The sequence below is a fragment of the Xenopus tropicalis genome, chromosome 3, assembly GCF_000004195.4.
Source record: "Xenopus tropicalis strain Nigerian chromosome 3, UCB_Xtro_10.0, whole genome shotgun sequence".
Taxonomy (NCBI): Eukaryota; Metazoa; Chordata; class Amphibia; order Anura; family Pipidae; genus Xenopus; species Xenopus tropicalis.
This window is the reverse complement of record NC_030679.2, coordinates 78,177,041-78,191,655: the sequence shown is the minus strand read 5'-3', so window position 1 is coordinate 78,191,655 and position 14,615 is coordinate 78,177,041. Positions and strand designations below refer to the sequence as shown.

At 37.5% G+C, this 14,615-nt stretch overlaps 1 protein-coding gene across 4 annotated transcripts in view; it reads left to right on the top strand.

The window, feature by feature from the left end:
• Positions 1-14,615, top strand: part of gsap (gamma-secretase activating protein) — a 73,320-nt gene that overhangs the window by 32,422 nt on the left and 26,283 nt on the right. For all 4 annotated transcript variants that reach the window (XM_031899025.1, XM_012960013.3, XM_004913025.4 and 1 more), the window contains exons 14-19: positions 403-480; positions 3,532-3,624; positions 3,884-4,104; positions 6,318-6,387; positions 11,410-11,492; positions 13,531-13,584. In XM_031899025.1, the coding sequence (XP_031754885.1) occupies positions 403-480; positions 3,532-3,624; positions 3,884-4,104; positions 6,318-6,387; positions 11,410-11,492; positions 13,531-13,584 (599 nt within the window). The remainder of the gene's footprint in view (positions 1-402; positions 481-3,531; positions 3,625-3,883; positions 4,105-6,317; positions 6,388-11,409; positions 11,493-13,530; positions 13,585-14,615) is intronic.

The following is a 14,615-nucleotide window of genomic DNA, read 5'->3' as shown; positions in this document are numbered from 1 at the left end:
CAGGTAAGGGGTTAAAACTATGGATGCACTGTATCGAGGATTCAGTTTGGGAATTGCCCAAGATTTGGCCTTTTTCTACAGGGGTTACATTCGGGCAAATCTGCGCTCCTGGCCAAACCTAATCCGAATCCTTTTTGTCACATAAATTCGGAAGTTGAAATTTTTTTGCTGCGTGTGCCGATGTTTACCCTTCCAAAATCGAATTAGCATATGCTAATTAGGATTAGGTTCGGTATTCGTCTGAATCATTTACAAAGGATTCGGGGGTTCGGCCAAATCCGAAAAAGTAGTTTCAGTGCATCCCTAGTTAAAATATGTCTGAGCTACTAATTGACGCACTTTATCAGTCTCCAAAGCATTAAGGTTTTTCTCATGCAGTTTGATAATTGTTTGTTTTTTTAGGTTGTAGTAAGACCTTTAAAGTTGCATTATCCGCAGAAGAGATGAAACAGCTAAAGAAAATGTCTTTTATTAATCTTGGTAAGTTTTTTTTGTTTTTTTTTATTTAAATAGAAAAACAGAAATAGTGAATGTGTTCGTGAAAAAAAGAAATGGTATATGTATGTATAATTTGTTAAAGGAACACCACACTCATTTAGATTGCACCCAGTTGCATTATTTTTTAGTAAATGTGAGTTCTGGCATTTTTTCAAATATTTTTTATACAGTGAAGCTTACAAAAACCTAAGTTAAAGATATTCAGACTCAAATTGTTTTCTGCTTTGCCTGTATACTACTTTACATTTCCGAGTATTAAGTCAAATAGGGTAATCTACTTTATTTTTTAATGAGGTAATTTCAGAGTCATAGCTAAGGGTTAAATCTGCTTTCCCACAGCAGACTAAGCTCCAGAAAATGCTTTCCTATCAGCAATAATATAAATCACCAGTGGGAAAACATATAGAACGCTTCTTCACAAAGCAACTTTGGAAAGAACGATGTGTATATTTTCCCTCCCTTTACATTTACATTCATTTTCAGAAGATTATTTGCCTATTATCATGTAACGGAGTTGAGGCAAAGAATATTTTTCAATCAATAAAATATGCCTCAGTAAAGTTATTTCGAATTTACCCGTGTCAGTAGCTCTACATATAGTAGATTTCCGATTGCGAATCCTCAGAGTGTTAGCGGTTTCAACCATAAATGCCACAAAGGTCCACAAGGGTACCATGCCATATACTTAAAACCTCTTTTTTTAATTTTAATTTTTTGCAGAGGATTAAAAAAAAAAATGGTGTAAAGTCCTAAAAATTGTAAAAATCAGAAATGCATTACATATTGGCGGGACACAATTAAACAGTTTAAAATGCAGGAAAACAAAATCAGGGGATGTAAAACTGAGGTTTCACTGTTTATCAAAAAGTCCTTTTACGTTTTATCTGGGGGCCGCTAAAAAATCAAGGTAAATTCCAAGAAAACCAAAAATGCAGGAAGAACGGGACTGCGAATAAAGGATGTCTTTTCCAGGAAAACATAATTTTAGGAGACATAAAAATGGGTTCTACTGTACATGTATAAAATCAATTTTGTGTTGCAGTTCAAACATACTTGGAATAGAGTGCTTGATCAAAAATGAGTTAACACCTACCAAGGAGATCAGCGCACCGTATGGTATATATAGTGTTGTTTGATTTCCAAATACTGCATTCCAGTGTTTCGTTCCTTGTTGGGACCTTTATCAAGAATATTTAACAAGTGAAGGATTTAACCTTAAATACCAATCCCCAGATTCAAAAAGGTGCCAAAGTGACATTATTTGGATGTTTCATATATCCATTGCATTTCAAGTATTACAATTTAAATACAGGTTTTCACCACCAGGTGTCATCATATGTGCATCCACCCATTAGTTATTGCTAAAGTTCAAGAATATACTTTATGTTCCCTAGTGTCCATGAAGATTACCTGCAAGGCAAAATGTAATACCTAAATAACACAAATGTTACAGAAGCGCTGTTGTCTATTAACCAAAAGTCAAACAAATTTACTCAATTTCTTCTAAAGTTTGTATTGATAATGCATTGCCACACAGTTTTGGGTAACCTTAGGGGTCAAATATTTTAGCTAGTTGATCCAATAAGCCTCGCATTTGAGGAGTTTCTTATTTTGATCACTTCACCCCCCCCCCCAAGTATTTTAGTATGTGTTCTATAGGCAGGCAACCAAACGCTGCTGGATCGTGTTTAGCCTCAGCCCAGTGTTTAGCCTCAGCTTGTTGGTCTAAATCCTGTTTTTTATCCTTACTTTTACTGGCTCTTTCTGGATGTGAAGCTGCTGTATGCTAGCCCTATGGATTCCAATGCGTTCCTTAAAGGGACAGTAACACCAAAAAGTGAAAATGTTTTAAAGTAAATTAAATATAATGCACTGTTGCTCTGACCTGCACAAGTTGTGTGTTTGCTTTAGAAACCCTATTATAGTTTATATAAACAAAGCTGCTGTTAACCAAGGGGGCAGCCATTCAAGCTGGAAAAAAGGAGAAAAGGCCCAAGTTATGCAGCAGATAACAAATAAGTGCTGTAGAATTCAATGGGAATCTGCACAGCTTATTTGTTATATAACCCGTACCTTTTCTCCTTTTTTCCAGCTTGAATGGCTGCCCCCTTAGTTACACAGCAGCTTTGATTATTTAAACTACTTTGATACACTTTCATTTACATTTTCATTTTTTGGTGTTTCTGTTCCTTTAAAAGTGCCTGAAAGGACAAGTTAACCAAAAATATAATTTTTCCCTAATAAAAAAACATAATTCTAAGCAACTTTGCAATATATACATTCATTACGAATTTGCAAAGGTTTTTGGTTTATTTTGTATGTATAACTTCTATTAGAAGCAGTGTTTGCCAGTACTTTTGTATTCTCTGGCCTGGTGGCTCTGGCCTTTGAAACAATGTAACAAAAGGGAGCAGATTGACAGATTTTTAATGATGGTGATGTTTACTTAACCGAGTTATTAAAACATAATGGACCATTCTAAGGTGCTTCTCTTTTGAGAGAAATTGAAATCCATTTGCTGCCAATAACATCATTCAAAGGACCAGATGCCCCTCTGAGTTGGTATATTTATATGGGCATTTATCATTTAAATGCAATATTCTGTTATTTTGTTGTTTTTTTTTAAGTGACAAATACAGGTATGGGTAGCTGGAAACCTGTTATCCAGAAAGCTCCAGATTACAGGAAGGCCATCTCCCATGGAATCTATCATAAGCGAATAATTCATATTTTTAAAAATGATTTTCTCTTTTCTCTGTAATAATAAAACAGTACCTTGTACTTGATCCCAACTAAGATATAATTAATCGTTATTGGAGGCGAAACAATGCTACTGGGTTTATTTAATGTTTAAATTCTTTTTTTGTAGCATTAAGGGATGATTTTGTCATTTGGATCTCCATACCTTATCTGGAAAACCCTAGGTCCTGAGCATTCTGGATAATAGATCCCATACCTGTATTTGACTTATTTAATTTTGTTCTGAATTCCAATTTCTATAATATACATTTTGTTATCTCTTTATCTTCACAGGTGGTTATGTTGCTGTTTACTTGCCTGACCATTTTTTGCATTTGATAAACACCAGGCATCCTGACTTGATGTGCTACCACTTGTTTTTGGCAGGTAAAGCTAAATTCCTGCCACTGTATTAACCTTCTCAGTGCTACATGCTTACTTGTCATAGTCTTGATTTGTTCAATAAGATCATACCCTGTGGCTGCATATTGTCTAATGAGCCACTGGAGTGCCAATATTAGCCTGCACTTTATGTAGTAAAAGAGGGTAGTCAGTATTTTAATTTGCATTAATTTATGTAGAATTAGAATGTGAATCCAGTTTACCGAAGGATAAAACCTGATCATGTTTTTATATTTACTTTTAGATACTGATGCCAGAATAGGTGAGATATGCTGTGATGGTCCTGTTCAGTCTGTTCTAATGTCGTCAGTGATTGAGTACTGCCAGGGGATTCTCTTCTCAGTCAGCCTAAACCACTTGCTTCTTCTGAAATACCTTTGGACTTGTAAAAGGGATTGTGAAAGGCTGGCAGTACTTCATTGTTTTCTTTTGCACCTGGATCAGAAGCCACTATGGGAAACAGAGGTAATAGTTAATGATTTAAAATGATTACGTTTATCCTTACTGCATATTCATTACATTAAATTGGGTGGGTGTTTCTGCCTATCCTCCAAGTTTAGTGGTAAACCCCAGCCCTCCATAACTGCAATGATGAACTTGCTAAAGTGTGTTTCATCCGTCCATCTAAATCTATCCTGAGTGGCTTATCAGCCATCATTTTTGGTATTATTTACATTCATTTATAAAACACCAATATATTTTGCAGTGTTTCATAATGAGTCAAATGGTTTCAATGGGAGACAGGTCTGGACTGCAGGCAGGCCAATTTAGCACCCAGAATTTTATATTACATGCATTGATTTCCATTATAGAATCATGAGCATCCAATATTGGCTTTTGGCCTTGTCCTTGTCCTTTGCATACAGAAATTTCTCTGGATTCTCTGAATCTTTTAAAGCATAACGACACCCTGCCTAGCTATAAAGGCCCCCGTAATTGGCTTGCCACAACCCCCCTCACCCCTCCTTTATCGTATGGTCTCTAACTTTAAAAACTGTCCCTATCGCTAACCCAAACCTAAAAAAGCAGAGTAGCGCAGCTGCATACCTGGGTAACATCTTCCCTGCAAGCAAACATTCTTCAGATTCACATTCTTCAGATCTCGCCACCGACACGGACCCTGCTTGCGCATGCACAGTTTAAGCTGATTTCCTGCTACCGCCAACTGCACATGTGCAAGCAGGGTTTGTATCGGAGAGACCCGAAGAATGTTGTGATTCAAATCTATATTAGTGTAGATTTGCATAATATTGTGCCAGTTTGTGTGAATAACCTTTCTGAAAAGTATTTGTGAGAATGATGCTATTCCCTTAAGCATAGCTCCCAACTGTTCCGATTTTTGTGGGACAGTCCCTCTTTTGACAGCTCAACCCGCAGTCGCGGATTCTTACTGAAAAGTCCCTCATTTTGCTTTGATTTCCTGCACTGAATGCTAAAAAAGATATAAATTTAATTAAAAAGTAGCTTTTAGCTGAGAGCCCAGAAATCTTAACGAGCTTCACCTGCACTTAGAAACTTTGTTTCTCACATTTAATTAAATAAGTGAGCTTTTGGCAGAGAGTCCAGAAAGTTAGAAAGCCACACCTGCACTTAGATATAATTTTAACTAATAAGCTAAACAGGTCTCTTGGGGGAACTGAGACTTGCAGCAATATCACCTTTTTCAGCAAAACTATAATAACATATAAAATATGACCCCAAAACCCCCAGAAATGTGCTCAAACTTTAAATAACCTGCTAAATTTAGTCAAATGGGAGTGGTTTTTAGGGCATGTGGTTGTAAAAATGGGCATGGTCAAAAAAAAAAGCTGCGTTGCGTGTGGCATTTATTTTTGTCCCTCTTTCCATTTTCAAAATATATGGAGGTATGCAGAGTTGCCGCAGCCGATTACTAGGATACGGGGTCTGGTTAGTATGCCCATAAGGCTTGTAGAATTTGAGCAGCGTGTTGGCTGCTATGTTACAGGGACTGGGAGCGTGTCTTGGGTGCGCACTTGATCAGCACTGTGTATGGACAAGGGGGCTGCATCACTCTGCGGGACACTTACCCGCGGAAGTGACGCCAGCGGACGTGACGTCACATACCCGGAAGAGAGTGAGGCACAGTGGGGGAAGTTTAGCATCTTTATTGAAGAGAGTATTTATACTTCTTATATTACTGTACACATCAGGATTACCCTTGAGAAAGGCTTTCTTTGCCAAAAAAGGGTAATTTTCATTTTTGGGAACTGTATCCGCTACCCTGTGTCCTTTTTCTTGTTTGTGCACTTTGTGGTATGTAACGTATTGTATGACTGTGAAATTGACTTTATTGTACTGATTAAAATGGATTAGTGAAATTCTAGTAAATGATTGTATTCAAGCCCATAGTTGTATAAAATGCATTGATTTTGATACCCTATATGGGGGTATTTTTCTTGGTTGTTTTTGCACCAAAATCTTTGTTTTTTGAGTGCCCTCCATTGATTAATATTCATTCTAATTTTTACATAGATCTGGTGTGGTGCTGTCAAGCTCTCCATACAAATACAAATAATTGCACAAAACTTAATTATTTATAATCATTAGTACATGTCTGATGGCCTGTTTTACTTTTAATAATAATAATAATAATAATAATAATTAATATATTAATAATTATTGCAAAACCAAATTAATCATATTGGTTTCCTTTATAGATTATTGAGTGGATATGTGAAAACCTCTCAGTATGCCAAATGTTTGATCCCATACAGGAATTTATAATTGGTATGTATTTAAATCTGTTGCTGCATATAGATAAATGTTAAAGTTTTATATACAAGTGATCCTAGCCAGTTTTGTGCCTGAAAATTGCCACTAGCTTTAGAATCCTAGGGGGTTTCTGGATATGGGGTCTTTTTTAACATTAATTAAACATAATATATTTGTTCTGCCTCCAATAAGGATTCATTATATCTTAGCTGGCATCAAGTACACGCTACTGTTTTATTATTTTAGAGAAAAAGGAAATCATTTTTGAAATGTCAAATGATTTAATTAGAATAGAGTCTATGGCAGGTGGCCCCCCATATTTTGGAGCTTTCAAGATAACGGGTTTGTTGATAACAAATCCCATACCTGTAGTAAAGTACTGATTTAGTATTTGCTCTGAACCCCAAGTTTAAAAAAGATATTTAAAACTAAGCTTATATAAACTTTGTGCTTCTGGTTTGCTTAAGTGAAAATGCTAGTCTCTGAAGTTTGGTAATTAGTATTAGAAAGACTTCTTTACCTATTCTGGATTCGGTAGAATGTTTCCTTTTTAAAAATGTATGTATCTATGTATAACTTTATTTATAAAGCGCCAGGGTACGCAGCGCTGTACAATCTTACACAATACTAAATTACACACAGGGTTATATAATACACACAGGTGCCACACAAGTGTTATATAATAAATATATATATATAAGTGCTATGTGGTATGAGACACAGTAGGAAGGAGGTCCCTGCCCCGTAGAGCTTACAGTCTAAGTGGTTGGGTAACATACAGACACAAACTGGAAGGTAAGAGTGCACCAGGTATGGGCATTTGCCCTTAAGGGCAGGACTGGGAAAAATAATGTTTTAGTGCTCCAGAAGGTAACAGCTGAGCTTTTTCTTAAAGAGAGTGGGTGAGGGTTCCCTACGGAGGGATATAGTTCCAGAGGTAAGGAGCAGCGAGATAGAAAGGTTTAAGACAAGAAAGCGCAGTGGGTGTGGATGGTGTAAAAAGACAGAGGCTCTGAGAGGAGCGGTGGAGATGACCAGGAACGTGCAGGGAGACCAGTGAAGAAATGTAGTGAGGAGCAGAGGCGTGAAGGGCTTTGAATGTTAGCTGAAGGATTTTGTAAGCTATCCTTTGCTTAACAGGTAACCATGCAAGAGAGCTTAAAGGGATACTGACACCAAAAATCATAATGCTTTTTAAACCTCTCATTGCTATATTATTGTATTAGCTTTCTCATTTCAGTGTAAAACTACTTGGCTATTACACTTATATTTCCTGTACTATCCCCTATTTAACTGCCTGAGGGCGCCGCCATGTTTGTGCTGCAAAAGTCGGTTGGTGTTTAAAGCAAGACTTTTTTCTGTCAAATATCTACAGCAGGTTGCAAAATTGACCTCTTACAGCAAAGAGTTAGAGGCAGTGGTTTCTCAGAGCAGCGTGCAGGACATTGGGCTGTGTCCGGCATGAAAGTATGCCGGTGCGGGGGAGACGACGCAGGTCGCACAGGCAAACAGCATGATTAATAGACAGCAAACTCACAGTTCAGATGTGAGGAGGAACAGATCACTTGTTTAGGTAATGCATGGACTGCCTAGAAGTAAGGGGGAAAAAAAAAAGCAGGTCCCGTCTATGTCATGTGATGTCAGTGAAGAGATAGATAACAGACAGGGAAAGAAGTGGCAGTCGGGCTGTAAAACAGTCGGGATCAATCTTCAAGGTACTGGCAAAAGCAAAAGTTTAAACAAAAAATGGTCAGCATGACCTATAGCTAACTTTTGATGCACATTATTATTTTGAAAAGTCATTTTTTTGTGTCAGTATCACTTTAAGTGAGGCTAACCAGGTTCCCTCTTCGGAGAGAGCAAGAGGATCCTGGCAGCAGAGTTTAAAATTGATTGCAGGGGAGAGAGGTGGGAGGCTGGTTAGTATGAGATTGCAGTAATCTAAGCGGAAAAGGATAAGGGCATGGATTAGTGTTTTAGCTGTTACTTGTGAAAGAAAGGGGCGTATCTTGGTAATATTGCGGAGGAAAAAACGGCAGGTTTTGGCAGTGTTATTAATAAGGTTAGAGAAGGAGAGTGACTGGTCAAAGATAACCCCAAGGCAGCGTGCAGAATTTACAGGGTTGATGGTTATGCCATCAATAGTAATGGTGAAAGGAGGAGGAGGGCCAGGTTTGGGCGGGAAGACCATGAGCTTTGTTTTAGCTAGGTTAAGTTTGAGGTGGCGTCGGTTCATCCAGGAGGCAGTTACCAATCTGGGTTTGAACATCAGTGGTTAGTGCAGGGGTGTCTAAATATATCTGGATGTCATCTGCATATAAGTGATATTTAAGACCAAAAGAAGAAATAAGGCACTCCCACACTAAGCGGAACCGGGGTAGAGGATTTGTTAGCAAGAGCAACAGAGAAGGAGCGGTTAGAAAGATAGGAAGAGAACCAGGATGCTGCTTGATCCCGGATACCCAGAGAATAGAGAATCTGCATAAGGACAGAATGGTCGACAGTATGAAAATGTAAGGTTTTCCTGGGGTACACCTACTGTTCAAGGATTTTTTGACTTTGGAATACAAAGTATTCCATTTTCTACTGCTTTGAAAATTTTGTTAGGTGCTGCTGGGGGGGGTTAATCTAGAGTCAGAGATCTGGTCAGAAATCTCCATTAAACTATACATATCTGGTATTGGCACATTCCAAAGACATGAGGCTCACCAAATCAGTTGGAATTGCTAGTGTAAAATAAAATATTTTTCTGGTGTATTGCTATACCTTGAAAAATAGCATTTCTTTTCATTTTATTTTGTTATTTAGAGCTCTAAATTTTGTTCCAGAAATAAAAATAGACAAAAACAAATTTAGAAAGGTCAGGTTCTCATGAAAAAACAATGTATAGTTTTTCTAGGTAAACTAAACATCCCCCCCAGTAAATGCACCCTAAGTGACAGAGCGAAAAAACATCTGGCATGAAGTGCAAATGAAAAGCAAAATTCTGCTGGCACTTGAAGGGTTAAACTAATAACATACTTATCAATACTAATTCCTTTATCAAGAAGGAGCTGTTCATGTGAACTGTATCTTGTTCAAGTGAAATATCACAGGATCTTAGAAAAAGACTTTTAGAAAAAAAGACTAAAAACTATTTTATAGGCCCAGGTGTTCATCAATTCACAGAAAGGAAATTTTCCTACAAATAGAGGAAATTCAGTACTGTTGGTAGTCTCCCTATTATTGGATCCTTTAAAGAATATACAGTAGTAATAGTACAGTGGAGGAAATTAGAGAAAATCCGCAAAGGACTTGCAATAAAGTTAAATAAATATGCGCGAGAGCACCTTAGATGTTCCACATAACTTCTGGGGAAATATTCTGTGGACAGAACATAAAGAAAGCTTCGCTTTGTTGCAGAAATGCAGCTTTTGGAGGTAAAAAACCACTACAGGTATAAGATCTGTTATCAAGAAACCCGTTCTGAAGTGCTGAAGTTCTGAAGGCCATCTTCCATAGACTTCAGTTTAATCAAATAATTCAAATTTTAAGAAATCATTTCTTTTTTTCTGTTAAAAATAAATCAGCACCTTTGTACTTGATCCAAGGTTAAGAATAATTAATCCTTGACCCTGGTATATGCTCAAACACTTTGATTATTGACTTGACTAAAGCTTTGTAATAATGTAATCATGTCCCCTTGTAAGCGCCTTTGTGCACATACCTGTACTTTCTCCAGCTCATTAATATTCTTTTTGAGGACTGGAACCTAAAACTACACTGCATACTCAAGATGAGTCAAGGTCCTTTTTCATGCAAGATAGGCATGCATCAAACCCAGTTTTTTGGATTCGGCCAAACCCCCAAATCCATCCTAAAGGATTCAGCCGAGAACTGAATCCAAATCTTAATTAGCATATGCTAATTACGATTTGGAAGGGTTAAATGTCGATGCACCCAAAGTGTGCAGTGAAAAATTTTCCACTTCTGTTTTCACGCAGTGAAAATGTAACCCTTCCAAATCCTAATTAGCATATTCTAATTAGAATTTGGGTTCAGCCAGGACCATGGATTGGAATCCAAAACCCGGCCGAAAAAGGCCAAATCCTGGCCGAATACTGAACCGAATCCTGGATTCAGTGCATCCCTTATGCAAGACAGCACTTTATTTGCTTTAGTAGCCACAGAATGACACTGCCTGGAATTAGACAACTTGTTATCAACAAAAATCCCCAGATCCTTCTCAGTTAAGGATACCCCCAACACACTACCATTTAGTGTATAACTCACATATATATTACTTCTACCAAAGTGCATAGCTTTGCACTTTTCAACATTGAACCTCATATATTTCATTTTTTCCCAGTTTTCCAGTTTTGTGAAATCGCTCTGCAAAGTTGCAGCATCCTGCATCAAACTTAATATATCAAATGCTTTAGCAAAGTCCAAGTAGATGATATCCACTGCCATTCCAGTGTTCCTGCTCACCTCCTCATAAAAGGCGACTAAATTAGTCTGGCAAGATCTGTTACGCATAAAACCATGCTGGCACAAACTTTTAGTATTGTGAACAGCAATGTACTCAAGTACCCTATCCCTTATTACCCCTTTCAAAAGCTTTCCTACCACTGATGTCAGACTAACAGACCTATAGTTTTCAGGCTGAGAACAGGATCCCTTTTTGAATAACGGCACCACATTAGCAATTCGTCAGTCTCTCTGTTTGGCAATCACAGCGCCAAGTTCGTTTAATACCCTGGGTCCAAGTCTCTCTTGAATTTCCTCCTGAGTGACCCATGCATCAGTAGTTATATTACTAGAATTGGGTCTATTAAAAGGGAAGCCTTGATTAGCTGGCTCTTCAGTTGTGTAGAAGGATGATATATAAGAATTTCTGCTCTTTCCCTATTCTCATCAACCAACTGAACACCCTTTGATAATAAGGGTCCCACTTTGAAAAAAAAAAACCATAACATTTGCCGTATAGTATTATAGCTATGAAGAAAACTGTATTTACATGATGTAACATTTATTTGTTACCCTTTGTCTTTACAGCTTCTTTATACAGAAGAATGAGTTTGGAAACTATTTATCTAGATAAACTGCTGCCTTATACTTCACTGCCTTTTTGGAATCAGGTAAAGTTGTGCAATTGTTTGAAGGGTAAACTTAAAAAGAAACCAAGAGCAATATACATGAATTAACCTTGTAGGATTTCTCTACAGGGCATTAGTTTTTTACAGTGAAAAAACTGCTTCTGTGCCAGTATGTATTTTTGTATTTTACAAGCTTGCGTAACAATTCAAGGTGCATTTTCTAAAAGAAGATTTAATTGGAGGAAGACAAAAGCTGTGAAAAGTTTTCTAAAATTAGAATTGCAGAACCTAAAATGCAATTGAATGCAATTTTTAAAAGAATTTAATAGCATTCCCTCATGTTTTTTCTATTAAGGATTATGATTATAAAAAGAAATTCTTTATCTGTAAGTTGCTGTATGAAGAAATAGATATATTATATAGATATATATAATATATTAGGGATGCACCGAATACCAGATTCGGATCAGGATTCGGGCCGAATCCGTTAGGGTGGGTTCAGGGGTTTGGCCGAACCCAAAAAGTTGGGTTCAGGGCATCCCTAATATATATATATTTTCTTCTCCTATTCTATCTGCACTCTCCCACACGTGATTCAAAAATCATCCGGGTGCTGCACATTAGTTGGATAACATATACAACAGCAAAATTGATGCACACTCCATTGTGATCTATTTTTAAAGTTTATTCAAAAAGCCATCTTTACATCAATGTTTCTGTCTTTCTTGAGAAAGGTCCCAAATGTGACCGAAATGTTGATATTGCACATTAAAGAATTGTTTTGATTTTTTCATTAAGTCCTGTGAAAAAGTTTTGGAACCCCTCTCAGCCTGCATAATATTTTGCTCCACTTTCAACAAAAAAAGCTAACAGTGTTATGTAATTTCCCAGGAACATCTGAGTACTGGGGTGTTTTCTGAACAAAGATTTTTAGTGAAGCAGTATTTAGTTTTTTGAAATTAAATGTGAAAAACTGGCTGTGCAAAAATGTAGGTACCCTTGTAATTTTGCTAATTTTAATGCATGTAACTGCTCAATACTGATTACTGGCAACATCAAATTGATTGGATTAGCTTGTTAAGCCTTGAACTTCATAGGCAGGTGTGTGCAGTCATGAGATAAGGTAGTTTAGGTGGCCAATTGCAAGTTGTGCTTCTTTTTGACTCTCCTTTGAAGAGTGACAGCATGGGACCCTTAAAGCAACTCTCAAAAGATCTGTAAACAAAGATTGTTCAGTATCATGGTTTAGGGTAGGGATCCCCAACCTTTTATACCCATGAGCCACATTCAAATGGAAAAAGTGTGGGGGAGCAACACAAGCATGGACAAAGGTACTGGGGGTGCAAATAAGAGCTATAAAAGGCTATTTGGTAGCCCCCTATGTAGACTGGCAGCCTACAGAAAGCTTTGTTTGGCTTTACACTGAGTTTTTATGCAACCAAAACTTGCCTGCAAGCCAGAAATTCAAAAATAACTACCTGCTTTGAGGCCACTGGGAGCAACATCCAAGGGGTTGGGGAGCAACATGTTGCTCACAAACCACTGGTTGGGGATCACTGGTAGGGGAAGGCTACAAAAAGCTATCTCAGAGGGTTTAAACTGTCTGTTTCAACTGTAAGGACTGTAATCAGGAAATGGAAGGCTACAGGCACAGTTGCTGCAAAACCCAGGTCTGGCAGGCCAAGAAAAATACAGGAGTGGCGTATGCGGAGGATTGCGAGTGGTTACAGACAACCCAAAGATCACCCCCAAAACCGGCAAGAACATCTTGCTGCAGATGGTGTGTCTGCCCATGTGCAGATTAGGAGTGTTAATGTGATTTTCAGCATCAAATATAGCTATTTAAAGGTTGATTTTCATGCATGGATATTGACTTACTGATCACAGATACTGACTTACTGATTGCATAAGAAGCACTCCATGTAATTTACATTGTTTATAGTCAACAAAGATAGAATTAATGAAGATGTAATTAAAACAGATTATCCACTTGGTTAGAATTGTGAAAATTCACTTTTGCCATAATTCTGTTATGTTTATTTAATCTTACCTATTTGTTTTGTGTGCTTTGTGGTTCCAGGGCATTGAGGGTGTGTTATGGTCATCAGACATCACAGATATGCCAATATTAAAGGTAAAACTGGGTTTTATTATAGTACCATAATGGAAAAAATGTTTTCTCACCATAACTTTGGCTTGTCTTCTTAAAGGAACAGTTCAGTGTAAAAATGAAACTGGGTAAAATAGATAGACTGCGCAAAATAAAAAATATTTGTAATATAGTTAGTTAGGCAAAAATGTCATCTATGGCTGGAGTGGACTGGATATCTAACATAATAGCCAGAACTCTACTTCCTGCTTTCAGCTCTCTAACCTCTTAGTTAGTCAGTGACATTGGGGGGGGGGGCACATGGGACATAAATGTTCAGTTAGTTTGTGAGCGCTAACTGAACAGTTATATCCTATATGCCACCCCCCCCCAAGTCACTGATTGTCAACTGACTGCTAACAGCTTAGAGCGCTGTAAATGAGGAAGCGGTGTTCTGGCTATTTTGTTAGACATCTGCTTACTCCAGCCTTCATAGATAACATGTTTGCTTAACTATATTGAAAACATTTTTATTTTGCGCAGTCAATCTATTTTGCCCATTTTTATTTTTATACTGAACTGCTCCTTTAAGATACTATAAGTCTGTTAACTGTTATTTAGCAAAGTACAGATATGGGACATGTTATCCAGAATGCTCGAGACCTGGAATTTTTCTGTAATTTGGATTGCCATACTTTTGTATACTCAAAAAATCATATAATCATTAAAAATGTAAATACATGGGAGATGGCCCATCAGAGCTGTATGGATAACATGTTTCTGGATACTGGATTCAATACCAGTATCATGTGACATATGAATGTCATAGACCAGCGCTGTCCAACTTCTGTAGTACCAAGGGCCGGAATTTTTCTGGCAAACATGGTCCAAGGGCCAATAATGGAAGCCAGTTTGACCACTCCCCCCTTTTAAACCGCACCCACTTAAAACCACACTCATGTTATCACAAGAGCTTTTAAGACTATACCCACATTAATGGTGGTAGCACAGCAAAACCCCAAATGGTTGGTGCTCACTGTAGGGATATCACCCTTCATTCATATGTGAAAGAATTA